This window comes from Marmota flaviventris, chromosome 14, assembly GCF_047511675.1.
Source record: "Marmota flaviventris isolate mMarFla1 chromosome 14, mMarFla1.hap1, whole genome shotgun sequence".
NCBI lineage: Eukaryota > Metazoa > Chordata > Mammalia > Rodentia > Sciuridae > Marmota > Marmota flaviventris.
The window spans coordinates 62,106,054-62,133,321 of NC_092511.1; the positions used below are offsets into that span (position 1 = coordinate 62,106,054).

The window sequence follows — 27,268 nt, forward strand, 5'->3', positions numbered from 1 at the left end:
ATTTGATCACTTGGATTTTGTTATTAATAAGTATTTTGCTGGAGAGAGAGTTTGAGACTGTGCAAAAATGCTGCCAGATAAAATACAGAAAAACCAGTTGAATTTTAATTCCAGAAAAATAATAAGTGCTTTTTAAAATACAAATTTGACCTCCTCAAATTATTTATCTAAAATTCTAAATTAATCGCACGTCTAGAGGCTGGGGATGTGCCTCAAGCGGTAGTGCGCTCGCCTGGCATGCGTGCGGCCTGGGTTCCATCCTCAGCACCACATACAAACAAAGATGTTGTGTCCCCGAGAACTGAAAAATAAATATTAAAAAATTCTCTCTCTCTCTCTCTCTTAAAAAAAATTGCACGTCTAGTATTTTTATTTGCTACATCTGGTGAACCTATATGTAAGTATCTCATTCCACATCCAACTTTCATCCAGTTGCTTCGACATTCATTGAGGATTCCGAATCAGTTTTTACTATGACTTTACCAAATATTGATTTTCCAACTCCATTTTTATTTCTTTGTTGATTATCTGCCTTTTTATCCACACTTTACTGCAATCCACTCCACGAGTGACCCGGCACACAGTACGCCCTCAGACATTTGTTCAATGAATGAATGAATGAACTCTAATTCCTGTCGGCCAGGCGTGGGTGACAATGGCTGCGTCAGGCAGGGGCTTGACTTCCTCAGCCAATCAGGCCATTCTACTCAGACTTATTAGCCTTCTAGAGCCAGGCTGCCGGCTCTTCTTGCTCCAATCATAAGCCGGGCTCTATCCTGCACCGCTTACGTTTAATGGAGACAACCGATTGGCTCTCTCGGCTCCAGGACAGCCGGCAGAGTGGGGCAGAGACCAATGGGTGTCGGTGGGAGGCGGGGCCTACCACGGGGTGGAGGTATAACCGCAAGGCCCGCGCGCGCGTTTCTCTCCCGGCACGGGCACCAGCCCTGGCGATGGCTGCAACTTCACTGTTATCTGCGTTGGCCACCCGGCTGCTCCGGCCCGCGCAAAGCTGCCACCTCCTCCATCATCCCTTCCACCTGGCCGCAGTTCGGTAAGTGAATCTGGAAGCGGGACAGCACGGAAAGCCGGGGAAAACGGAGAACAGGGGCCGCCAGGCTTCCGGTGGGGTGCTGAGGTACGTCTTTCTGAGCATCGCCCTGGCGGTGGTGGCCGCCTGGAGGGGTGTGGCGGGGCGACGTGGCACCGAGTGATGCCGCAGCCGACAGTGCGGAGCGAAGGTTCAAAGGACTCTGGGGTGCCCCTTTTTACATGGGAACATAAGGAGGTTATCGGCCAGAACCTGCCGACGCTGGCTGTGATGCGGAGAGTCGTCTTGGGAAACCTTGGGCGAGCGCCGGGAAGGGTTCCGAAAGAGCCGCCTTCTGTTAGCGGTCCTTTCCCGAGACCCTAGCGGTGGATGGGGTTGGTGCAGTCTGATGAAATCCCGGAGCCCGCTTGCTAGAGGGGTACCCACGCTTCGCTCCTCCTCCGGGGGGTGGGTGTGGCTCGCTCTGCGCTCCTAGTGCGGCTTCGCGGCTGTGAATGAATGTACTGAGGTCTTCAGGGCTTTGACTGCAATCCACTCCACGAAGTGACCCATGCCAACCTGGGTAACTTGAGGTGATAAATACCCGGAGGTTTCCAGGGACTGGGGAAGGAGGAGTGGGGAGTTACTGTTGCATGGATAGTTTCGGTTTTACAAGATGAGTTCTGAAGATGAATAGCAGTGATGGTTGCCCTTCTATTAAATATGAATTATTTAATACAGCTGAACTGTAAACTTAAAAGTGATCAATATGGCACAGTTTATATGTGTATTTTACCACAATTAAAAAAAAATTGGAGAAAAAAATACCAGGAGGAAGACAGGGAAAGCTCTGGTTGAATTTCCTTAGGGAGGTAGGTAATTGGTTTTTCTTGATCTTTTTGAACCTCAAAGTTCCATTCCTAAACCTAGCTTGAATAGTCTTTTGAGGGACTATGATTTCTCTTCCCACATTTCTGCACCCTCTTTCCTGTCAATCTTTAGATCTTTTGCAGCTAGAGTCCTATATCTTTAAAAGTAACTTTTATTTTTTTCCCCAACATATATTCACTGTTCCAGACACTCTGCTAAGCTGTGCAGATTTAGCGGGGATAAAACACTGTTCTTGTAAAAATGCTGTTAAAGATCTTTCCAAGGGGCTGGGGTTGTGGCTTAGTGGTAGAGCGTTTGCCTAGCACTTGCGAGGCACTGGGTTCGATCCTCAGCATCACATAAAAATAAAAATAAAGGTATTGTGCCCAACTACAACTTAAAACACACACACACATACACACACACAAGGTATTTCCAAGGCACTGCTGGTTACAGCTCATGATGTAGAATCTGTGTAGTATGAGTGAGTTTTTGAAGGAGAATGTGGAAGGGGACAATCAAGACTTTTTGGTCTGATTCTGATCAGCCTTTTGGTCTCCTCTTTCATTACTGTCTGTTCTTTTCCCTCTTCCTAAGTGCTGACCACATGTGCTTGTAGGACAGAGCCTTCTTAGGCTTTTCTGATTGAAAAGATATTTATAAAGATCTTAGAACTAAACCAGTTTGCTTAAACACTGATGACAAATGTTCTGATTTTACTGCTTGCCTTTCTGAATTACTAGTGGGCTCCACATGTTTGAAGGCAATGCATGTGCTCTGCACTGCACATTTGTTATTAACAGAGCCCATGTTTTGCTGTTTGAGAGTTTCAGGAACACAAACACTGTGGTTAGATGAGTACTATAGCCTAGGAGATAGTGGGGGAGAGGGGTAAATGAACTCTGAGGCAGAAGTCTGCATTTGAGTCTTGTTTCTACTATCTTCAGTGTCCTCTTCTGTGCAAGAGGGTTATTATAATAACCCCAGGGTAACTGAGAGTGATGTATGTAAAAGTTTTAACAAAGTACCTACTATTAAATAAATGTTAATTCCATTCCCTTTTGTATCTTCCTTCACTAATTACTGGTACTATTAGTAAGAAGAAATAGACCTCTCCCCAAAATAAGTTGATTTTGAGCTGTAAAATGCCCCTAATGGTTGATGTTTGATGGAAAATGACTAAGCCATTGGGTTAAAGAGAAAGTGAAGATGGTGCTGACTTGAATTTTAATTTCAAATTTACTGGAACAGACTTCTTGACTTCTTCTATTCTGTTGATTCATTGTTTGAATGGAAAAAATTTCTAAACACATTTGCAAAAGCACTTAATTCCTAAATATGTGTTAGCTAAAAGCATTATAATGTTTGGATTTCTTATGGGACTGGGCTGATTCTTCCCATTTCCCTGTTTATTGAGGATAGCAATGACTTATCTGCCCCTGGGCAAAAGAGATGATAGGAAGTTAGTTAATGTGTTTCACATTTTGCAAGAGTTGTGAGAAGCAGAGGAGGGCTAAAATGCAGTTATATTATGAAAGATCTTCATTACATTGTGGCTTTATTTTTAGTTCATGTTGCTCTTCTGACTTTTTTTTTTTTTTTTTTTTAAAGCAAATTGGCATAACACCCAGAACCTGCTTTTGGAAGCAAAGATTGGGGCTTGGAACACTGGCTTCTCCAAGAACCCTGTGTCCTTAACTTTAGTATATCATTTTTAGTCCAAGTGAGCTGCTACCATTTTTCTAAGTTACTGCTTTTCAAAGAAATTTTTTATGAAGGGCAAGCTAAGTGCTTCTCACTGAGTATATGTCTGTGCATTTGTGCGTGTGAATAATTCCTTTTGACTATGCGAAAATATATTCACTGTATATTAAGGATATATGTGTACATACAACCAAGAGAAGAGTGTAAGAAATTAATGTTATTGAACATACATACCTGACATTTTTATATACATTACTTCATTCAATACACATGACTATCTTAAGTTGTTTCCTTTCTTTCTTTTTAATATTTTTTAGTTGTAAATGGATCTTTTAGGGCCTCATACAAGCCAGGCAAGTGCTCTACCACTGAGCCACAACTCCAGCCCCTATCTTATGTTCTTTTTAAGAAGTATTTGATACTGTAGCATTCTAGGGTTGAGGATGTATTTCTGGTCAAGGAAAGGTATTCCAGATACTTACTAATCATTCCTGATCTATATCAGGAATGTTGCCAGGGGTATTTATATCAGCAAAGCTCTTAATGAAGTTCTATTCAACTCTAGATGATTTGTGAATATTAAGAATGTTTTCAATATAAATTAAATGCTATTATATATTTTTGTACCATATTAGTATCATTACATTAAATCTGGGTAGAGATCTTGGTACCTTTTTTTTTTTGTTCTTGTCTTTTTTTTGTTCTTGTTGAGATCTTAATACCTCACAAGATAGAGTACAGATTAATATAAATTTTAGCTACAAATTTTCTCTATTACTATAAGACATTGAGATTTGGTTTAGAGTAGGTATTTATTCACAATGCAAATAAAAAGCAGGCATTAAAAAGATGTTCACAATGCAAATAAAAAACAGGCATTAAAAAGATTTAAAGATGTTAAAGATTTGAAATTCTGTCTTAAGTACCATTGGCCTTGAGTATTAACCCTATATGACCATGCAAGATGCTGTGTCCCTGAGAATTAAACATGTATTTATAAGGGGAATTGATGTTTCATTGTTCTTAAGGTTGGAGCAATGCTCATATGACACTGAGGGCAGAAGCCTAAAGAGAAGACTTGTTTTTGTGGGATCTTTTTGCTTAAGGACAAGATTCTTTTCTGTAAGTAATGGCACTTTACTAAACATGTAGCTGGACACATGTTCACCACCTCATACTAGGCACCAGGCATTTTAATCTAAGCTTTAAAAGTGTGGAGTTTAATAACAACTTACTTTTACAGAAATCTAAGCTATTTGGTTTTGTGACTCTGTTGCCTTCTGCAGAAATGAAGCTGTTGTCATTTCTGGAAAGAAACTGGCCCAGCAGATCAAGCAGGAAGTGCGGCAGGAGGTGGAAGAGTGGGTAGCCTCTGGCAACAAGCGGCCACATCTGAGTGTGATTCTGGTTGGTGAGAATCCTGCAAGTCATTCCTATGTCCTCAACAAAACCAGGGCAGCTGCAGATGTGGGTACGTATCACTTTCAGACCTTTCTGCCATTCAGTTGAATCTGAGGCAGACGCCATTATAATTTATGATTCCTTTTTCTGATTAGAAAACTCAGACAGAGGAGGCTAATATGACTGAATTGTATCCAAAATGTTGTGAAGAAATTAGATCCAATTTACTGGGGAGGCTTATTGACTGGGACAGGAGGAACTTGATTGGCATTCTTGGTGTCTTCTGGAATGTGAGCTAAATTCTTGGCATTAACATTCTACAGGTGATCTTGATATTTATATTTGCTTTTCTTGAGGAATAATGAGAGTCTCTGACTTGGGTGTAGCAGTTTTAAAGCAGCAGGGTAACGGGGAAAGATTGAGCAATACGACATTAAGTCATCTTAGTGATGTGGTTAAACAGTCACCGATTTGAAGGAAATGACTCCAACTTCTGAGAAATAGCTTTTGACTTCTTCACTGATTGATTGCAAAACTAATCATGCAATTAGAAGTGATTTGGGTCCAGGTGGTAGGAGGTTTGTAGGTCTTGCAGTACCACAGATTACTGCGTGACTTCGGACAAGAGGTGGTGGGTTCGGATTCACCTGTGCCCACTCACTTGTGGGTCAGTGGTCTGAGCAAAAGGTGCCCTTTCCTCTGGCCTTCCAGTGTGGCTGGATGGAGTTACCAGCCTCTGAACCCTTGGTGTACTCTGTGATCACTGAAAATTGAGACCTCCTGCCATTTTAGCTGAAAATCTGAGTTACATCTCAAGCTCCCCCCACAACCCCCCATCACCTTTTTTTTTTTTTTTTTTTTTTAATTTAGAGACAGGGTCTCACTAAAGTTGCTTAGGGCCTCATAAGTTGCTGAGGCTGGCTTTGAACTTGCAATCCTCCCGCCTCAACCTCTCAAGCTGCTGGGATTACAAGCATGCACCACCACTCCTAGCACTAAGCTAGCTTTAATCTGTCTGCTTTAGTCTCCTTGTCTCTAAAATGAGAGTAATGAAAATTGCATAGAATAATGTATGAAAGTGTCGAGCTAGTCTTCTGTAGCCTATATATGTGCAAAGTTAAACTTCTTAGGTTTCTTGTGAGCTGGTTCAGCTGCCAGGGTGGATCCAATGATTAAAAATCCCTGTGGTAGCAGAGTTTGGCTGGCAACATAGTAGTGCTCACTAAGTAAGTAACTCATCATTTTCTTACAATAGGAATCAACAGTGAGACAATTGTGAAACCAGCTTCAATTTCAGAGGAAGAGCTGTTGAATTTAATCAATAAACTAAATAATGATGAAAACGTAGATGGTCTGCTTGTTCAACTCCCTCTCCCAGGTGAGTTTTACATTCTAGTTAATGGTGTCTGAGCCATGGAGAGGCTTGGCTACCTTGTACACCTGGCCCTTCATGTGAATTTGACTTAAAGGCAAGGTAAAAAGATTATTTTATTAGAAATGGGACGGATCTACTTAAAATACCACTTGTCTCCATATTGAAATCTTTGTACAAACCACAGTGGAGGGAAGCAATGGAAAAAAAAGGGTGTTGGCTGCCATACTGGCATTTGACGTCTGTAAAGATGAAGTGCATCAGGGAGGCAAGTCAGAAATGGGATGGATTTGTATAACAAATCAGATAAGATGGAGTCAAATACCCCCAACTACAATATAGTGATTTAAAGCTGGGCTTTGGTTTCTTTACAGAACACATCGATGAGAGAAAGATCTGCAATGCTGTTTCTCCAGACAAGGATGTTGATGGCTTTCATGTAATTAATGTAGGGCGAATGTGTTTGGACCAGTATTCCATGTTACCTGCTACCCCATGGGGCGTGTGGGAAATAATTAAGCGAACTGGTAGGTATATCCCAGAATCTTATGTCTTGTTAGAATTATCAAGGAAGTATGGGTAAAGCGTTGTCAATGTTTGGATTAGGGATTCTCAAGTGATAAACTTATTTAATAAATAAATAAATATATATATATATACATATATATATATATATATACACACACACATACACATACACACACACACACACAATATGATAAAATTATAAAGATGAACTTTCTATACAAATATTCCAAAATCTGAAAATCTCTTGACATCTGAAACACTTCTGGTCCCAAGTATTTCAGATAAGGAATATGCAACCTATACTTACAAATGGCAAAAATTCCTACAATTCCAATGAGTGGAGCCGTAGTCCACATCTTTTATTCCTACTCTGCTGTGCTTACCTCTTTTGACACTTGTCTGTGAATATTTGGAGACTTTAATTCAGAAACCTCAGGAAAGGAACTTAAGATTTAATAGTGGTGGTGGTCTACATTCTTATAACATTTTCTAATTTATAGGGCATATTCTCTTGTTTCCTTTTTTCTTCTCTTAGGTACTGGTAATTGAACCCAGAAGCACTTTACCACTGAGTCACATCCTCAGCCCTTAATTTTTTTTTTTTTTTTTTTTTTAAAGAGAGAGTGAGAGACAGAGAGAGAGAGAGAGAGAATTTTTTTTTTTTTTATATTTATTTTTTAGTTTTCCGCGGGCACAACATCTTTGTTTGTATGTGGTGCTGAGGATCGAACCCGGGCTGCACGCATGCCAGGCGAGCGCGCTACCACTTGAGCCACATCCCCAGCCCTTAATTTTTTATTTGAGACAGTGTCTTACTGAGTTACTGAGGCTGGCCTCGAACTTGTAATCCTCCTGCCTCAGCCTCTCAAGTCACTGGATTACCGGCATGTGCCATTGCACCTGGCTATCCTGTTTTCTTTTAGCCCTTTCTATGTGTAGCAAGTATTAACTCTGACTGACTAATGAGGCAATAAACTTAGTGATTTCCTTCACTATTAAAATTGGATTCGTGTCCCAGGTCATCTGTTGTTTTTTTTTGCACATTTTCGATGGATTGACACTCCTTTTAATGCAAAAATATACATTTTTTCATAGGTATTCCAACCCTAGGGAAGAATGTGGTTGTGGCTGGAAGATCAAAAAATGTTGGAATGCCCATTGCAATGTTACTACACACAGATGGGGCTCATGAAAGACCTGGAGGTAAGGAAATTGCTTTCAGAGCAGTGTTCTCTTCTCCCTTTTTGGAGATCCTTCAGAGACAACAGAAGTATATTTGTTGTAATTCTGTTAACATTTACTCAGTGAGTAACTTTTGTATAGAAACTACTCAGTATCATCAAGGAGTTTTAATTCATTTATTATGGAATTAACCTAGAAATCAATTTGAGTTTTGAGTAAAGCATTTTGTAGGCAATTAGAAATTTTCAGGTGTGGCTTTGATGGTTGGAGCTAAGAAGCACTTCTTATTTGAAGTTAATATAGTGTTCTGTATCATTTGGTAGAAAAATATCTCAGACAACTGCAAAGGGTTGATTTGATATGACTGCCATGTGTCATGTCAAGTTATGTTATTTTATCTAAGAAAAAGCCTCATAAATCATTTATCACATGTAATTGTTGCAATAACAACCTTACATGATTATATCAGAAATAGTAGCAAAACTATATTTCCAGCTATCTTTTTCATTAACTTAAAAAAACAAAAAAGCAGCTGGACGTGGTGGTATATTCCTATAATCACAGCGACTCAGGAGACTGAGGCAAGAGGACCACGAGTTCAAAGCCAGCTTCCGCAATATAGCGAGGTCCTGGGAAACTTAATGAATTCCTATCTCAAAATAAAAAAGGGGATATAGCTCTGTGTTTAAGCGCCCCTGAGTTCAATCCCTGGTACTAAATAAATAAATAAATAAATGAATAAATAAATAACACTTGTAACCTCGTGACAATTATATCTTAGACAAGATAAAATTCTTGGAAAGCTGTGAAGTACAATAAGGAATAAAGTTAATTATGTATGATTCCAAAGGGTAGAGCAAAGACTATGGGTAAAAGTTATACTGAGCATTAATTTTCAAAAGCAAATAACAATTAGATGTCCAGAAAATAGGGCACAAGCATTAAGTCAGTTATTTTTCAGAGATCAGTTTCTACAATGACTTGATTAATTGAGACCTAATCAGCTTTGATTCAGTAATCAAGACATCTATTTTGTTTTCCCTTAGGTGATGCCACTGTTACAATATCTCATCGATACACTCCCAAAGAACAATTGAAGAAGCACACAATTCTTGCAGATATTGTCATATCTGCTGCAGGTAAGAACTCAAGGGAGAGGGCTTGAAGGACTTCTCTTCAGAAGAGTGAAGTTGTACCTCATCTCTTAGGATCCACCTGCCTCATTGCCATTCATCCTTCCCCTCGTAATGATTTTTTGAGCTGCCTTCAAAGATGAGGGTGGAGTTATGGTTGGAATACTGGTTTCTGGCACTCCATTATAGACTGGATAGGTGAAAGTTTTTCCTTACACCTAAAAATAGTTCCATTTACTATATGAATTTAAATGGTCCCTTGATTCTTTAACATGTTATAAAATACGTTAATTAGCTCTTTTAAGTCTCTAGAAATTGAAAGGCAAGAATCTGACTGGTAGAATCTTCTTTTTAGTACTAAGTTGATCATTCCTATCTCCATTGGCCAGGCATTCCAAATCTGATCACAGCAGATATGATCAAGGAAGGAGCTGCAGTCATTGATGTGGGAATTAACAGAATTCAGGATCCTATAACTGCTAAACCCAAGTTGGTTGGAGATGTAGACTTTGAAGGTAAATGATGTAATTTTAAAAATATATAAAAACAACAAATAAGCAGGGCATGGTTGTGTATACCTGTAATCCCAGCAGCTCAGGGTGCTGAGGCAGGAAGATCAAGAGTTCAAAGCCTGGGGCTGGGGTTGTAGCTCAGTGGTAGAGCACTCTCCTAGCATGCATGAGGCACTGGGTTCGATCCTCAGCACCACATAAATATAAAGATATTTTATTTTGTCCACCTAAAACTAAAAAATAATGAATAGTTAAAAAAAAAAAAAAGTTCAAAGCCAGCCTCAGCATCTTAGTGAGGCCCTAAGAAACTCAGCAAGACCCTGTCTCTCAATAGAATACGAAAAAGGGCTGAGGATGTGTGATTCAGTGGTTGAATGCCCCTGAGTTCAATCCTTGGTAACCAAATTTAAAAAAAATCATGGCGTATGGCTGGAAAACTACAGGTTATTAGATGTACAAAATTTCTTAGGTACTTTGGGCAAATTATACTCAAGATTTAAAAAATGTTGTAGGCGGGTATTGAGGTAATGCTTATTGTCAGTTACACCCTTCCCTACCTCTCCTACAGTTAACCTACCAAGATGTTTCTTTTTAAATTTATTTAACATGGAAGAAAAGTATGACCAGAAAACTATAGTTATTAGATATTCATTGAACAACTGCATGTTATGTGCATGTTATTTCACTAGTGTGTTCAAAATCATTTACTCTTCAGTGATGTAGATATAATTTTCTTTTAATGAGTTTTGAGGCTAATGAAGGTGCTTATGTTTATTATTGCTTTTTTTTTGTATGCACCTTTCATAATGTTTTTTGCCGTAACTGAATCAGCCTGTCTTGTTTCCATGTAGGAGTCAGGAAGAAAGCCGGTTATATCACTCCTGTCCCTGGGGGTGTTGGTCCCATGACGGTGGCAATGCTAATGAAGAATACCATTATTGCTGCAAAAAAAGTGCTGAGGCCTGAAGAGCGGGAAGTGCTGAAGTCTAAAGAACTTGGAGTAGCCACCAATTAACTGTTGTGTCTACTCTGCCATGAATAGCACTTCAAGCCAGTCCACGAGGTGATCAAGCATGTCATTAGAAATGCAATACTTTTAATTTATTTTACTGAAATGGTTTAAAATGATGCTTTGTATTTATTGAAAGCTTAAAATGGGTGGGTTTTGTGCACACATAGCTCTGCAGTACCTCACCAGGGAACACTCCAGTGTCATGCTGGATCATATGATCTAGCCAAGAGAAGCCATTAATCTAGTGATTAACATAAGAGACTTGTCACATCGAGAATGGATGCTTAACTTTGTCAAGCCACTCCGGTTAAAACTTTGCCTTTTCTAGGATTGCATTTCCCAAGTGCTTTTCCAATAAGAGTTGATACTCATTTTAGGTTCCAAGCCTTTTGAGTTCAACTGGTCAAACCAAAGGAAAAAAAAATGTTAGAGAAAATTAGGGGAAAGGAAGAAATGGTAATAGAGTGGAGGAAAAAAAAAGTCACCATAATTTTTATACATATTGATCAATAACCAAATTTATCCAAAGAGAACTGAACTGGCTGGAAAAAAGAAAAACAACATTACTAGCTGTCTTTTTTTTATTTTTTGGCTTCGTTGTTAGGAAATGTCTTGGGTTGTTCCATTTGCTATTGCTTTGTGTTCCTTGGCCTTCAATGAGTTCTCCCCATTGTAGTTTTCTAGGATTGAAAGGCTTGTTTTATAAATTATTCATGTGTATTGCCATATTTGGCTGTATCCTTTTTGCTAAATCCATTTTGCTATATCCTTAAACTTTATTATTCAGTTTTTGTATTTTAGTGGGTATCTGTATGGTTCTTTGTTATGTCTTGAAACCTATTTTTGAAAAATAACACTTGGGCTTGATAATCACTGGGCAGCTGGTGTAAATATGCAACTTTTCCACCAAAGAACTGTCACAGCTGCCTGCTTTTCTGTGAGCTTTCCTGAAAGATTTTTAAAGAGCTTGAGTTAATATTGAATTTAGACTTTCTGATGAAAGTTTTTTTGGTGTGTGTGTTTTTGTTTTTTAAAGAAAGGTGGGGTTTTTTTGTTTGTTTTTGTTTTTTTTTAAATAAAACACATTTGTCTGGTGTGGAATGAATTTCTGAAATACTGTCTCCTACTACTGTCTTAGTTGTAATCTAACCAGAGTGAACTTTTCTCATTGGATATAATCTAGTTATTTCTATATTTGGTAACACCCAGCCTCTAACCTTAAACAAATTGGTTTAAAGAACTGTGAAGAAACCAGCCTAGTCCTTAATCCCAGCAGGTAATGTCAAACTAGGAACTTAATCTGTAAATTTCATTGAAATGGTTCTGAGTGTTTTCTAAACCAGGCATTCAATTTACACATCACTACAAAGGATTTTCTCCTTTCTGTGTTCTCAACACACACATACATAGTAAATTTATTTCCCCATCACCACCTCTGCCCACCCTGTGTGTGTCTGTGTGTGTGTGCGCGCGCACGTGCATGCGTGTGCATGTGTTTAAAGTATCAGTTTGATTAGGGACGGTGTGGTGCACATCCTGATACTTGACATAGGCCCCTGCGTATTATGAATCACAGCTATGTATCTGCACTTTCATGCAAGTAGCTCCTGCTCTAGGCAGTTTGAAGCCAAAAGGGAGAGAACTCTGGGGAGTTGATCTGCTCCTTCCTTGTGCTCTTCCAGCTTGCTTTATTCTTTTGCTAGTTTGTTGGCGATATTTTTGTAAGTGAGGTATAGCTTATGTCTATATGTCTTGCCTGCTGACTTTCCTAAATTATTAAACCTGGAGTCAGATGAGCAGACAGGATTAATTTTTATTGAATTTTAGTTACATTAAAAGTGGAAAAAATTACTGCATGGAGAAGTAATAACATGTCAACCTGTTAAAGACTTAAAATGTTCATGTATATACAAAATATAAAGGATATATAAGGTAAAAATTACATGGATCAATTTACAACAAAAAGCTAACATCATACTTTTCCAGTTTGTTTTATTAATCAAGCACATTTACTCCTGAATCCATAACATTTCTACAATTTAATGGGGACAGTACTATTTCAAATCAGCCAGGCTTTAAAACTTAAATGTTAGATTGTTAGCTCTCCCAGGATTGGTACAAATGAAGATAAAGACTTTGTACTTAAATAGGATGGTTCTGGATTAGTGAACAGCTAAATAATTTTGCTATCAGAAGTTTAGAGCTTTACCTCTTGGCAGTATTCCTTGGAAGGGAGCTCTGAGGTTAAATTTAAGGAAAATTCAAATCCATAGTTGTTTTGGAGAAGAAAATGTCAGATGCATGTGGTTATCTGGCAATAGCAGGTATTACATAAACAGTTGGTGCTCACTCATTCAATGTGTATTAAACCTAAAATGTCTAATCTTTTTAAGTTTAATGGGGAAAGGGTCTGCTTCATTAATAATTGGTGTTAATCTACCCAAATTGCTTCTAATCATTCTTTTAAAGGACTAGTTTGACTAACATTGCCAAGTTATAATTTTCCAAAGTGTTAGCTGCCTAACATGTAATGTTCATGTAAATAGAAATCTGACTTTGAGGATCAGTCATTGAAAACTTGTAGGAAGGACCTATTCCAAATAAAGAAATTGGAATCCAGGTGTGAAAAAAAAAAAAAAACAGTGAATAAATTTAAAGGATCACTTTGTGGATCTCATGTGATTTGAGGTTCACTTTAACAGTGACTATTTCATTTTAAAAAACTTTATCCACTCTGATGCATTGGTTCCTTCATTAACAGACTTTTGGAACTGGCTTTTCAATCTAGGAAAGCCCCAGTCACACTTCTAGACCAAGGCCCACAATGCAGATTCAAACTGAGCTGAATGAGATTCAGAGAAAAGGTAGGACCTTTCCAGCATCACTCTGCATGGAGAAGTAATAACATGTCAACCTGTTAAAGCCAACCAAAATTGCATAAAAATATGCAATTTTGCAAAACAATATTCCAGCCTTGGCCTATTGTAAGAGTACGTTAAGAGTTCTTTAAAACCACCTAGATTTCAATCTAACCTTTAAAATTTTTAATTAATACTTGTCTTAAGTATAAAATTGACTATTGCCCATTTATCTTATGGTTTTAAGAGGCAAGCATTTTTTTTTTTCATTTCAAAAGAAATGTTATGATTTCTATGCTGAACTGCATTTTAAAATAAGGTATAATGTTTACATTTAGATATTGTAATAACTACAAAGGGATGAAGAGAGCTTTGCATCTAAGTAGGACTTTCCACTGAAGGATGGCCAGTTTTCTATAGGGCAGAAGGACCCACTCCGGTACATAACGAGACAGGCACAGAGAAGTTAAGACTCAATTAAAACTAAACCAGGCCCTTGCCCAGGCAGGGAGAAGCTGCATCATCCTAAAGGGTGGTCTCACCGTGGGCCTCTCTTCCATATTCTTCTATGTCTGTGAAGTCATAGTCAGACTCCATCTCTATCTTCACCTGTGGCACCATGAAGACTGGGCTCCTGGGATAGCTGAAAGCAGGTGAAGTTGGACAGGAGATTTTGAAGTGCAAGGTGATGCTGAACAAGAAAGAGGAGGAGGGAAGAATGATTAGCTAATTTGGGGTGTTTTGAACCCTATTCTCCAGAGCAGGGCTCTAATGCAAACAGTTCTGTCTTTGCTTATGAATTCTCAACACACCAAGGAAACAAAGCATCCAGTCTGCTGGGCTTTTAGCCACAGCCATTGAACTGATCTCATGCCATTTCAACCCATTCTTCAAATTGCTACCAAGTCGAACTTTCTAAATCACAAATTTGACTGGTTCCCTATTATTTAAAGAATAAAATCCAAGCTCCTAAGCAAGACAGGGCCACCTATGCTTGAACTCCTGCCTACTTTCCTAGTTTGAGTGCCACTCTGTCCCCTCTTTGTGTTGTATGTTTTCAAATGGTGCTTCAGACATGTTCCCACTGCCTAAGATGCTCTGTCCCACACTGTACTTCTGTCAGGGTCCTATTTATCTGTGGTAGATTCTCCTGATAAGGCTAATAACCTTCCTTAGATCACTGGCCTTCTCTCCTGTGTACCCATTCTTGTTCTTGCACATGGTACTCCCCTTCTGTTTACATGTCCCTCTACAACCCCAGGGACCAACTATCATGCCTGGTAGATCTCTGATGCTCAACCTTACTTAACTGGGTCATGTTGCTAAGCATTTTTCTTTACCAAAGCAAAATCCTGCTATTTAGTCATCTTTGCTTCCATCTAATTCCATAGACTTGGTAAGGCACCAGTGTGATTGGGAAATATTATCCACAGTTATGACTTTTTTTTTTTTTTCCATTTCTGACCCCTACCATAGCTCTGTATAATTTATCAGGCATTTGGAAATGCCCTTTCCTGGTCCAAATTCTCCACTGCCTAAAATTGGGGGCAATTAAGAGATTTGATTTGGTGTAGACTATTTTTTAAATGAAGATAAATCAGGATAGACAAATTGTTATTCTGTGACTATCCATACATAAAGATCAGTGTCAGTAAGGGCTTAGGACCCCAGATTGGAGTTAAGGGATATGAAGGAACATATTTTGAGATGTGACACTTCTGAGATATAGTGTCCTTGAGCCTGCAGCTCAGAGGTTTGAACTGGTGAAAAGTATCTCCATTTTGGCATTGTGAAGCAGCTTTGCCCCCAAATTCAGGAGATCCTATATGCTTCCTGAAAAACTCTTGAGTGCTATCTAAGGATGGAAAATTACCTGCCTCTCTAATTGGGATACCTCTACACTTACGAATTGGATCTTATACAGAATGACTCCTTGTCCAATTTAGAGAATAATACATTAGGGTTAGCACAGTCCCTGCCAGCTTCCCTAGTAATAATAGGCAAAGACTTCCTTGCCCCTGAATTCTTTTTCATTTTTGGGCCCCCTGTATAATCATCAAGCAGTTCTGCTTTTTTCATGGATAGTTAACCATCAAGAACACCATGGAATCACATTGTTGGCATAGGTCTTGAATCCTTTTTTGACTGTTTCTATCTTCATTTAATATTTGATTTTTAATTAGCTTTCCTTATGACCAGTGATAATTGGTCCTGCTGTTATGTGACCCCATAGAGTATTAGAATACCTAGTGGGTTTGCTTTTGTTTTTGTTTTTGGTACCAGGGATTGAATTCAGGGGCACTCAACCACTGAGCCATATCCCCAGTCCTATTTTGTATATTATTTCGAGACAGGGTCTCACTGAGTTGCTTAGCACCTAATTTTGCTGAGGCTAGCTTTAAATTCGTGATTCTCCTGCCTCAGCTTTCTGAGCTGCCTGGATTAGAGGTGTGCGCCATTGTACCCTGCGAACCTAGTATTTTGATCCTTAGTATCCGGGCTTTTATTAACATGTACTTAAGCTATGTCTAACTTTCTTGTATGTTGTTTCCTTTTTTTTTCAATACTTACTTTCAGTATTCTACATAATATTTTAAATTTCCTTTTCTAAAGTTGTGTACTCTATCAGCACATGAAAGATGCTTGTCACTGTGTAATTGATGTCAGTAAGAAGACACATTTGTTACTTGACCACCCCCCCCCCAATAATCAGGTTGGTCAGCCTTTGTCTTCCTCTACTAAGATGTCAGCTGGACTGGGAAATCCTAGTCCCCCAATCTGACCATTACTTAGTCTCTTAGCTAATACCCAAGGAATCTACCTAATAGCCCTTACCTTCGATCGAGTTCTGAGCCACTGAAAGAAGAATCAGAGTGAATAACTCCAACTGGAAGATCTTTTTCCTGGAAGAAAAAGTCAGATGTGAAGCAGGTTTGAGAGTCACGCCAGAGAGCATCCTATTTCTCCGTGCTTCCCCACCATTCCTCCTCTTTTCTATTTTGTGATCCATGGCCAACAGTATACCAGAGGAATACTGGGGCCTCACAGAGATGGGTGGCTCTGGGTCAATTAATCCTTCACAGAGAGGGATCTGAGCCAGGATAGGAGGAAGTGAGGCATGGGGAGGCCCAGGGAGGAGAGAGGAAGGATGATGGAAGTCAACAAAAGGGAATGGGGAGCCAGTGGTACATGGTACATGCCTGTAATCTCAGCAGCTTGGGAGGTTGAGGCAGGAGGCAGGTGGAGGGAGAGTGAGGAGTACAAAAAACACCTTGAGGCAATGTGATGGAGAGAGGTGAGGGGAAGCCTCTGGGGCTCTGGAGGGTCCTGGCAGGAGTTCTGGTGACCTCCCCCAGTCTCTGTCTTTGAGGACAGTGGTAAGTAAGCACTATCTTAGGAGCACCAGGTCAGGATTTGGATCAGGATATTTGTGTGGTCTTAAAGACAGCACTGTCCACCAGTTGGGAAGGATTAGAAGCAGTTTGAGAATCTTGCAGGGTCTTTGTAAGCAATGCCTGATTGGAAGCCTTCTCTTTCAGCACATGGAGGATGCTTGTGCTTCATACAGAATCACAGCCCAACCCCAGGACCTTCAGTTCTGACTTGCTGCCCAGATGCCTACCTATTTCTCTAAAGGGGAACACTCAGCTCTGATTTGAGCTTGCAATCATTTCAACAATGACTGGAAGATATGGGCAGCTCCATGGGCCAGGTGGACTGATGTGGTCTGAAACAAGGCAGGAAAGGGCAGGATGGTGCTGCAGACGCCAGAGGAAAGGCAGAAATGGGGGAGTTTTGCCTAAAGTGAAGGAGGAGACTTCAGGGTGTGCTCTGAAATTTTCATCTGGTTGGAGTCCCAACCCTCATGGCCCAGTTCACTTTAACCTCTGCCTATCACAGGAGTCCTCTTGTTTAACCACGATGCAAAGAAAAGACCACCGACTCCAATTTTAAATCAAATTAAAGCAGGCTTGTAATTCCAGCCGGGACTGTCTCTCCCGAAATCCTTGGGTTAGAGAACAGTACCCCAGCTCTCTAGGAACATGGTTTTATAGCACAAAAAGTTACAAAAGGGGGGTGTCTTGAGAACTTACAGATAATAGGATTTTGACAAGGATAATACAACATTTCAAGTTAGAGAGTAAATTCAGATCCCAACACCAGAATTTATGAGGCGCCACTAAGGTTTCAGAGAGGGTTGTTATCCGGTCAGGGAAAACCAGGCATGGGTGAGTTCAAGGCATGGGCTGGCATTCCAAGCAAGTTTAGAAATCACAGTAATTTATTGTAAAACAGAAATTAACTTTTCATGACTTTGTGATGAGATGGCTCCCAATCTTAAGATGGAATTAGGCTGGTTTCATCACTCTGGCATCTAAAATGATTAGATCCCCTGAGTTACAGATGGAAGCTCCTTAGGAAAATAGGTGGAGGATTAGTAGTGAGTAAGAAGGGAGAGACACCATGTGTTTTACTTACTGGCAATGCAGTGGATACCGTTTTGGGGATCTGATTGGACACTTTCCATGGGAATCTTTATAACTGAGGGAGGGAGGAACTGGGGCTGGAGAAAAACAGTGGGAAAAGCCGATAAACACCAACACAACCACTTTGTCTTTCTTGCCAAATGGAAAATGCATACATCCACAATGTGCAAACCACCATTCCTCCACATCCAGACTAAACAGGGGGTGCTGCAAATGCTCTTGGACCCACTAAGGAAAAATGGACACAATTGGCCCACCATTTTAGATACCCAGTAGACAGGAAAGGAATTCATCCAGGAATGTCGCTCCTCAGAACAGTTTCATCTATCATGCAACCAGTCATTTGGGACTGAACCTCACAATATCTGTGTTGCTATAAAGACATGTATAAAATGAATTTGTGAACATTGAATCCCATTTTTTTCCATTAAATGTATCACATAATCCTGAGATGCTTTACCCTCAACCTTGGAATAGTTCCTGACATTTGAGATCCACTCCAATATTTACTGAATGAACCAATGAAAAAAAAATAAGCATTTGTCTTTAAAAGACACCTGGACTCTGTTTCTTTCTTTTAGAATCTACTTTTGAAAATTATCTACAAAAAAACATGTGAATAAATTATATGGGGGCTGGGGTTATGGCTCAGGGGTACAACGCTTGCCTAGCACATGTGAGGCACTGGGTTCCAATCCTCAGCACCACATAAAAAAATAAACAAATAAAAAAATTGAGACCGTCCCCTTCCTGCAAGACAGAGGAAGTTTTGGCCAATTACAACCATCAAAGGATGGTTTAATCACCAACCAGTGAGCAAGGATTTGCCTGTGAACAGCTTTAATTTGCAAAAGGTGAGATCCCAGGAAAACAGGACAAGGTGGATAAAGGATTGTGATTCAGGTACAATTGGGAGACTGGGAGATTGGGAGTCAGGCATGGTCTCAGGAAATGACATGGCAGTTCAGTATATGGAAAGCATGAGTTCAAGAATGATTTCCTAATTCCCTCTTAGACATTTAGCTGTCTGTCTATGTTGGGTAAAACACTTCCCTTTGGAGGGACAGTGTCACCATTTGTAATGAACATTTGAACCAGATACTCTTTCTGCCTAATGTTCTGAGATTTGCTATAACTTCTGGCTGGCTCCTTGTCTGCTGACTGAGTGTTTGGGGGTGGGATGTGGAGGAAGCATGGGAGAGGAGAGGGATAGATGGGGCAATCAGGTGGTCCCAGGCATGGAAGAGGAAGCCATTCTCTTTTCAGTGAGGACACATACCTCTCCCCCAATTTTTGTTCCCAATACTTTCGGGGTAGGCCCAAGCAAAGCTTATCTCTAGTTCCTCCTGCCTATCCCAGAGTCCAGTCTACTTAAAAGTCCCCATCAGACCTCTCCCCTCAGGCCTGCTCCATTCTTTGGAGGATACTCCTTATAAAGGGCTTCCATTTTGGAACCATCTCCTGGGCCATTCTCTCAGGAATCTGTGCCACTATTGACAATGGCCCTGAAAACCAGAAATGGGAGTGAGCTTTGCTAGTCAACTGCTCCTGGGCAGGGAGGCTCACTGGCTCTGGCCCAACCTGAGGACATTTACAAGAACAGATGAGCTCTCAGCATCCCAGACCAAGGCCAAGTAGAAGCCCTAGCTTATCCTGGACTGGGTGCAGGCACTCTTACAGTTGCGTGAAAAGCCACCCTCTCCCTGGCCCTGGTGGAAGCAGAAGGATCTACTGGTTCCCCGACTCTGCCCAGGCCTCATATCTTCCCCACCTCCTCATCGCTATCCTCGTGGGCCCCTTTCTTTCTCTTCTTCTTCTTGTCTGTCTCCTTTTTCTCCTTCTCTGGCAGGATGTTGTCAATCCAGGCCAGGTCATGCTGGGAGAAGATGAAGTCCAGAAGCCTTCGGACAATGATGAGGCCCAGGATCTGTGGTAGAAGACAGACAGAGAGGCTGAAGTTTTGTGAGAGTTCAGAGAAAATGATGGGCTAAATAATTCCTTCTTCCTCAGTCAGCTGAGTTCAGGCAGCTCTTGTGATCGGTCTTTGGAGCCATTCCAAAGTCCCCACAAACCATGTTCACCTCCCCTACTCCCCTGGTTCCTCTCCTTTGGCTTCCCAGGTGAGTGACTATGACTACCAGTGACTGTGTGGGACAGAGCCTGTGTCAGCTGAAGTGGGGAGCCAGCACAGAGACCATGGCTGGAGAACCATAGTCATTCTTTAAGTGGTTCTCACACTTGAGTGTGCTTTAGGGTCACCTGGAGGGCTTGTTAATACAACATTGCTGGGTACCACCCCAGAGTTTCTGATTCATCAGGTCTGGGGTAGAGCCTGAGAATCTGTATCTCTATAAGTTTCTCAGGTGATGTTAGTGCTGCTGGCCCAGGGATCACATTTTGAGACCCACTGCCTCTCTACTCCCATTTCTTTTTAAAATTAGTTCTTTTTTGATATAGTATAGTGCATTTTGACATGTTATACAGACATGGAATATGACTTATTCTAATTAGGATCCCATTCTTGTGGTCGAACATGATATGGAGTTACATTGGTCATGTATTCATATATGAATGTAGGAAAGTTATATCTGATTCATTCTACTGTCTTTCCAATTCCCATCCCTCCTCCTGTCCCTTCATTCCCCTTTGTCTAATCCAATGAACTTCTATCCTTCCCTTCCTCATCCTCCTTTGTTGTGTGTTAGCATCCACATATCAGAGAGAACATTCAACCTTTGGTGTTTTGGGGATTGGCTTATTTCACTTGACATGACAGACTCCAGTTCTATCCATTTACTGGAAAATGCCATTATTTCATTCTTCTTTATGGCTGAGTAATATTTCATCATGTATATATACCATATTTTCTTTATCCATTCATCTATTGGAGGGCACCTAGGTTGGTTCCATAGCCTGGCCATTGTGAATTGCTCTGTTCCCATTTTTAAGAACTGTCAAACTCTCCATTAACAAAAGCCAAATAAAATATAGTAAGCTATATGGAATTTCTAAAGAAAGTTTGGTTCTGTTCAGAATGGACAAATTAAAGGGAGAAATAAGTGATCTTTTAACAAACTCAGTGGACCCAGGATGGTCTGTTATACATATTGTCTTTTTTACCACTGAAAACTGGCCATTAAATGAGGCAAGGAAGCAAACCCTTCTAGCTGGATTTAATACTGGTTCCTCACTGATATAATTTTTTGAGCATGAAGAGCTCAGGTGTCAGATAAACCTGGGTTTAAAAACTCCTGGATCTGGCAGGGCATGTGGTGCACACCTAATTGGAAGGCTGAGGCAGGAGAACTGCAAGCTTAAGGCCAGCCTTGGCAACCTAGAGAGACCCAGTCCCAAATAAAAAACTAAGAAAGGGTTGGGGATGTAACTCAGTGGCAGAGCATTCCTAGGTTCAATCTCCAGTACCACCAAAAAAAAAAAAAAAAAAAATCAAAACACCACAACAACAATAAACTCCTGACTCTGAGCAAATCAATGGTTGCTAGGGACAGGGGTGGCAAAGGGTTGTCTACATATAGGGCAACAAGAGAGAACTTGGGGGTGATGGAGCTGTTCTGTATCACAGCTACAGTGGTAGAATCACCATTCTTTACATTTGCCAAAACTACAGAGCAGAGTGAATTCTACTGTATTTAAAAATAATCAGGAGCACTGGGCACAGTGGTGCACACCTGTAATCCCAGCAGCTTGGGAGGCTGAGGCAGGAGGATAGAGAGTTCAAAGCTAGCTTCAGTAAAATCAAGACACTAAGCAACCCAGTGAGACTCTGTCTCTAAATAAAATACAAAGTAGGGCTGGGGATGTGGCTCAGTGGTCAAGTGCCCCTGAGTTCAATCCTGGGTACCAAAAAAAAAAAAAAAAAAAAAAAAAAAGGCCAGGAGGGGTGCAGATCTTGCTCTGTCCTGTCCTGAGTTTGTCACTCCCTGTGCTTTCTGAGCCTCATCTTTCTGATCGTAAACTATGGGTAAGTAGTAGTGCTTCAGGGGCTGGTGTGGGCTGAGTGGAACAGCACTCAGTACTGGCAATCATGACTATCACTATCCTTCCCTTTCTAATCTCTGAGGCCCAGGAGGATACTGTTGGGGAGGATCCATGTCCCTTTCCCTGGAGTGGTGGATCTCAACCCTGGCTGCATATTTATGCTCCCTGTAGACTTACTTAAAATACCAAAGCCTGGGATTCTTGAAGATATTCTGATTTAGTTGATTTCATAGTTTTTAAAGAGCAGCCAGAGTCAAGAACCACTTACTAGAGATCTCCTAGGAGTGCACATTTCCACAAGTGTCCTTGATTTGGTTCCTAATCTAGGCCTGCAGGCTTTCTGGGAGCATTAGCCCCCAAGCTTCAGTCCCCCAGCAAGGGCTGGGCAGCTTCCTTCTGGTGGGGTTATCTAGAGGGCCAGATGCAACAGGTTTTTGTTTGTTTTTATTTTTATTTATTTATTTGTTTGTTTGTTTGTTTTTGATCAGGGATTGAACCCAGGGGGCTTAACCACTGAGCAACATCCCAGCCCTTATTTATTTATTTATGTTTAGTGCCAGGGTTTGAACCCAGGGTACTTAACTACAGAGTCACATCCCCACCCTCAGCATTGTTTTAAAAATATTTTTTGTTGTACATGGATACAATGCCTTTATTTTTATGGGGTGCTGAGAATCAAACCCAGTGCCTCATGCATGCTAGGCAAGCCCTCCACCTATAAGCCACAACCCTAGCCCAACATCTCCAGCATTTTTTATATTTTATTTTGAGTCAGGGTCTTGCTGAGTTGCTTAGGGCCTCTCTAAATTGCGGAGGCTGGCTTTGAACTTGCAATCCTCCTGCCTCAGTGTCCCCAGCCACTAGGATTACAGGCATGGCTGTTTTTAACTTTTTATTCTGGAATAACTTCGAATTTCCATAAAATATAAAAGAATAGTCAAAGAATGCCCAGCTCAAACTTTATATTGTCATTGGGTTTTTGAAATTCCTGATCTCTGATTCTGTTCCCTCTCTGCACCACTAACATACTATTTACCATTTCAAATTCGTTAATTTTGCACAGGGAGAAGATTTATATTTAGTATGCATCGGCTTTCGAGATTGGCTTGAGGTTTGGCAGTAGAGAACTCGGGTCTGAAGTTGAATGTGTCCAGCTTCTCCACATTCCGGCCTTCCCCCAGCAGGAAAGTTGGGTGGGGACCTCAGCATGCGGGTTGTCACTGCAGGATCCACCTGCCACACTGACATTCTTTCCTCCACCCTTCTCTCTATCCTCCACCTGGTCTGGCCTCACAACTTTAAATTTGTTCTGGACTGGCTTCTGTCACCCAAAGGAACCAAACCAAGCCACTGGGGAGAAAGCTAAGGGTGCTGCAAGGTGACGCAATCGTGGCGAAGCCTGCCTAGACTAACCTGCCCAGCAGCGGCGAAGCCCGCGCCCACCTTACCATGACAGGGAAGATGATGGCGGCCACAGTGGACTTGAGGATCCAAAGCACAGCCAGGCAGATGATCTGAACCAGGGTGAAAAGGTGGATCCTGCGCAGGGGTACGTGGCGAAGGAAGGCGTGGTCTGGTTGGTGTTTCGCCGGCATCAGGAAGAGCTTGCATCGTTCCCAGAACTAACAAGGATAGCGAGGGCTCAGCAAGGTTGCCAGGAAATACTCCCAGCCCCGACATCCCTCCGCAGGTCCGCTGGGGTATGGGGTTAAGGGAAGGGGTGACTTGGTAGGGTCTCAGGAGGGGACTCTTGTTCAGGCATTAAGTAAGACACTCTGGAGGTGTCTAGACAGGTATGCAATATTGGAGGGAGGGAGGATCCTGAGGCCTGGGTGAGGGTAATGGACCTGGAGGTGGCTGCAAAATGAACATGGTCTGTTCAAGGAAAATGCAATTTAATGGACCCATGAACTATCCAAGTCATCTTGGGATTTTGTGGTTAATATAGAACAAAACAAAGCAAAAAACTTTCTTCTGTGGAGTTGTCTTAGGGAAGAGAAGAGAGAGGTACAGTGAAGTGCTCTTTGGAGTTGGCTTGACCCAGGCTTTGAGTTATGAGTTGCAGTCTCCCCACCTGTGAGGTTGGGATCAAAGGACCTAATTATATAGATTAAATGACACCTGTAAAGTGCCCCATATAATTATTTTGCTTCACATAGAATATTGCTATTATTCTTTCACTGAACCAGGAGAGTAAGAATTTGGGGTCTTGGTGACACTAGGGAGTGCTGACTTCAGGTGGGGAGGGGAGGGCCTTACCTGGATGCCATTCAGGGAGGCCACGCCCATGTAGAGGAAGACTCCATACAGCACAGGCATGGGGATGTACTGAAATGAGAGCAGAATTTTGGATTGAACTTCTGCCTGGGATGAGTCCTTGGTCTCCTTGTTCTGGACAAATGTGTCTGCCAACCATAGAGGCAGCCAAGGAGGTGTATATTTGGAGGAACTGAGGGTGTCTGAGAGAAGATCTGGAACCAGAGTGTGGGTGCAGGTGGGGATGCACAGCATGCTGCTGTTCTTCCGGTCTGGCCCATCTCCCAGCCCCACGGAAGCCCTGTGGTCTGGCTGAAGACATTTCTAGAAAGTGGGAAAGCTCCACAAACTGCTTATTCCTGCCAGCCCCTTCCACTTTCAGCCTTAGCTGAGGCCCCTAAAGCTGCTGGGCCTGCAGGGGGCCAGGGACCTTTGGTGAGTTGACCTAAATCATAGGAAGTACCAAGGCCACTTAACAAAAATCACATATCATACACAATCACAAAAAAGAAGCAAAACAGAAGTATGTAAACTGTTGCCCAGGGTACTGCCTACTAAATCTCTACCTCATCCTTTGATGACAGGATGTCTGAACACCAAAAGTTCCTCTTCAGGTAGGCTAGCCAAAACCAGTTGGATCTAAAATGTTTGCCAGAGTAACAGCTGATCTCCAGCTTCATTAAAATCTAGTTTCCATGCTAAAGACACGCTCACTGGCCACACAGTGTCCAGAAACAGTAGATCAAAAAGGAGAGTGCATCTGAATTTGTAGAAGTCTCTACCTGTTGCAGGAAATTACATGAATATTCCTTCCCTTCATTAACCTATTCCCTCCCCTCATTTCTGCTGCTCTATACCCAACTTATCAACTCTAAGTAAGTTAAGTCAAATGTGAGCTGGGAACCTACTTCTCCATTCTTCAGTCACTGAATAAAGGCTCGGGCCATGGATGCTCAAGTCAGTCTAGTTACTTGCTTTGTGATATTGAATGGAAAAAGGACCCCTTTAAGTTCTATATTCCAGGGGGACCAACAAATGTGTTAGTAACATAAAAACCACTAATCATCAACTAACACTAGGAGTTTGATGTGTACACACATCAACAGTTGTTTTCTTTTTCAAAAGTAGATTCATGTAATTCATACTGCACTACCATCATCATTTCAAATCTTTTTAAAAAAATATTTTCTAGTTGTAGATGGACACAACTAGAAAATATTTTATTATTATTATTATTTTTTATGTGGTATCGGGGATCAAACCCAATGCCTCATGCATGCTAGGCAAGTGTTCTACCACTGAGCCACAATCCCGTCCCCAGCATTTCAAATCTTTAAAACTCTTTTTTTTTTTTTTTTTTTCGAGTACTAGGGATTGAACCCAGAGGCACTCTACCACTGAGCTGCATCCCCAGCTTTTTTATTTTTTATTTTGCGACAGGGCCTTGCTAAGTTGCTTAGGTTGGCCTCAAACTTGTGATCCTCCTGCTTCAGCCTCCCAAGTCACTGGGATTATAGATGTGCACCACCACACCTGGCTTTTAAAAACTTTTTGAGGCATTTCTTCACCTCTGTCCAAGCTGTATTTCTGCTATTTTATCCTCTCCTTTAGCTGTACCCAATTCTTGCCACTGTGAACAAAGGCTGTCCTGCCTTGCTCTGGGTTGTGGTAGAACTCTTTGGTGATCACAAAGTATGATGCTAACAAGGGCTGCTCAACTTGTAGATGCCATTTAAGAATGTTAATGAATCCAGACAAGTAAATAACTTCTATTTTAGGATAAGTTATATTTGTTTGCATACAAAGCACACTTTGGACCTACATGCTATAAACAATCCAAGACATTTGAACTAAAGGTTAAAAAAGGAAATATATGCCAGTGGCACACAGCCATAATCTCAGTGACTCAGGAGGCTGAAGCAGGAAGATTGTAAGTTTGAGGCCAGCCTCAGCAATTTAGCAAGGCCCTAAGCAATTTAGCAAGACCTGGTAAGGTAGCTTGGTGGTAAAGTGCCCTGGGTTCAATCCCCAGTACCCCCCCCCCCCAAAATAAAAGGAAATATGTGACCCTTCCATCATTTCATTAGCACATAGTTTATGAGATTTTTGCCAAATTATGAGATAAGGTAAAAATTTTAAGGAATCACTGTCCTAATCACCCTCAAAGTGTGGAGGCAATTGAGAGAGAAATAAACACTTAAATTTAAAAACTTAGCTATCATCTGTAGCAACACAAACTCAAGTTCACTTACAATTTCCCTTTTTACTCTACTAAGTGTGAAAACAAACTGGATTAAGTCTTAAATGATTTGTAGTCATCAGTGACTGATAAAAAGTTACCTCATTTTCAAGTCAAGGAAATTGTCTTGTAATTTGCAACTTTCCCAGAAAATCCCAAATGCCTATAACATTTTATGCACAGAACTATTTTCCTTTCTCCTCCTCTTCTTCTTCTCCTTCTCCTTCTCCTTCTCCTTCTCCTTCTCCTTCTTCTTCTTCTTCCTACCAGTGATAGGGCTGTGATCTAGAATTCTGGATTCATCAGCACAAATCTTCCTTGACTCTCCAGGAAAAGGCCCTTTTCAAACATTAATGAAACTAAAAAGTGGCAGAAAGTTACCTCTAGTGTCAGCTTTAGATCAACAATCATCACAGTACTACAATCATAAGGATGTCAGAACTTTCCTCTGTAATGTTAGGGACCAGGAGAATAACATGGGGTCCATAAGGGAGTTTTAAGGCATCATAGGAGTTCCTCTGAGGCAGAATGCAGAAATCCTCGGTCTCAAAAAGCCATGGGAAGGTGTGAACAAAACAAAACTTCACAGCCTTGGGGTGGACTGGGAAATTTGCTCAATATGTTAAGTAATTTACATCACCCGTCAAATACATGCTCACTTCCTCCTACTGAAGCTTCGTTTGAC

At 41.1% G+C, this 27,268-nt stretch overlaps 2 protein-coding genes across 2 annotated transcripts in view; one reads left to right on the forward strand and one right to left on the reverse strand.

The window, feature by feature from the left end:
- The first annotated feature begins 938 nt into the window (after positions 1–938).
- Mthfd2 (methylenetetrahydrofolate dehydrogenase (NADP+ dependent) 2, methenyltetrahydrofolate cyclohydrolase) lies at positions 939–11,849 on the forward strand. Its single transcript, XM_027943820.2, has 8 exons — positions 939–1,054; positions 4,891–5,075; positions 6,261–6,383; positions 6,752–6,904; positions 8,001–8,108; positions 9,134–9,226; positions 9,610–9,735; positions 10,584–11,849. Exons 1-8 carry the CDS (start codon positions 954–956, stop codon positions 10,745–10,747), a joined length of 1,053 nt encoding a protein of 350 aa, XP_027799621.2. The 5' UTR covers positions 939–953; the 3' UTR covers positions 10,748–11,849.
- Positions 11,850–16,396: 4,547 nt separating this feature from the next.
- Positions 16,397–27,268, reverse strand: part of Slc4a5 (solute carrier family 4 member 5) — a 73,192-nt gene continuing 62,320 nt past the window's right edge. The window contains exons 19-23 of the mRNA XM_027943830.2: positions 24,348–24,416; positions 23,537–23,710; positions 19,861–20,016; positions 18,082–18,166; positions 16,397–16,505 (exon numbers count right to left, since the gene is read on the reverse strand). Coding sequence (XP_027799631.2) covers positions 16,471–16,505; positions 18,082–18,166; positions 19,861–20,016; positions 23,537–23,710; positions 24,348–24,416 — 519 coding nt within the window. The 3' untranslated portion in view covers positions 16,397–16,470. The remainder of the gene's footprint in view (positions 16,506–18,081; positions 18,167–19,860; positions 20,017–23,536; positions 23,711–24,347; positions 24,417–27,268) is intronic.

Bases quoted from the DNA above. Each gene is read 5' to 3' on its own strand.
- Mthfd2 (XM_027943820.2), top strand. From the start codon at position 954: ATGGCTGCAACTTCACTGTTATCTGCGTTGGCCACCCGGCTGCTCCGG. The intron at 1,055-4,890 runs GTAAGTGAATCT...TGCCTTCTGCAG, and splicing joins TTCCACCTGGCCGCAGTTCG to AAATGAAGCTGTTGTCATTT. The intron at 5,076-6,260 runs GTACGTATCACT...TTCTTACAATAG, and splicing joins CAGGGCAGCTGCAGATGTGG to GAATCAACAGTGAGACAATT.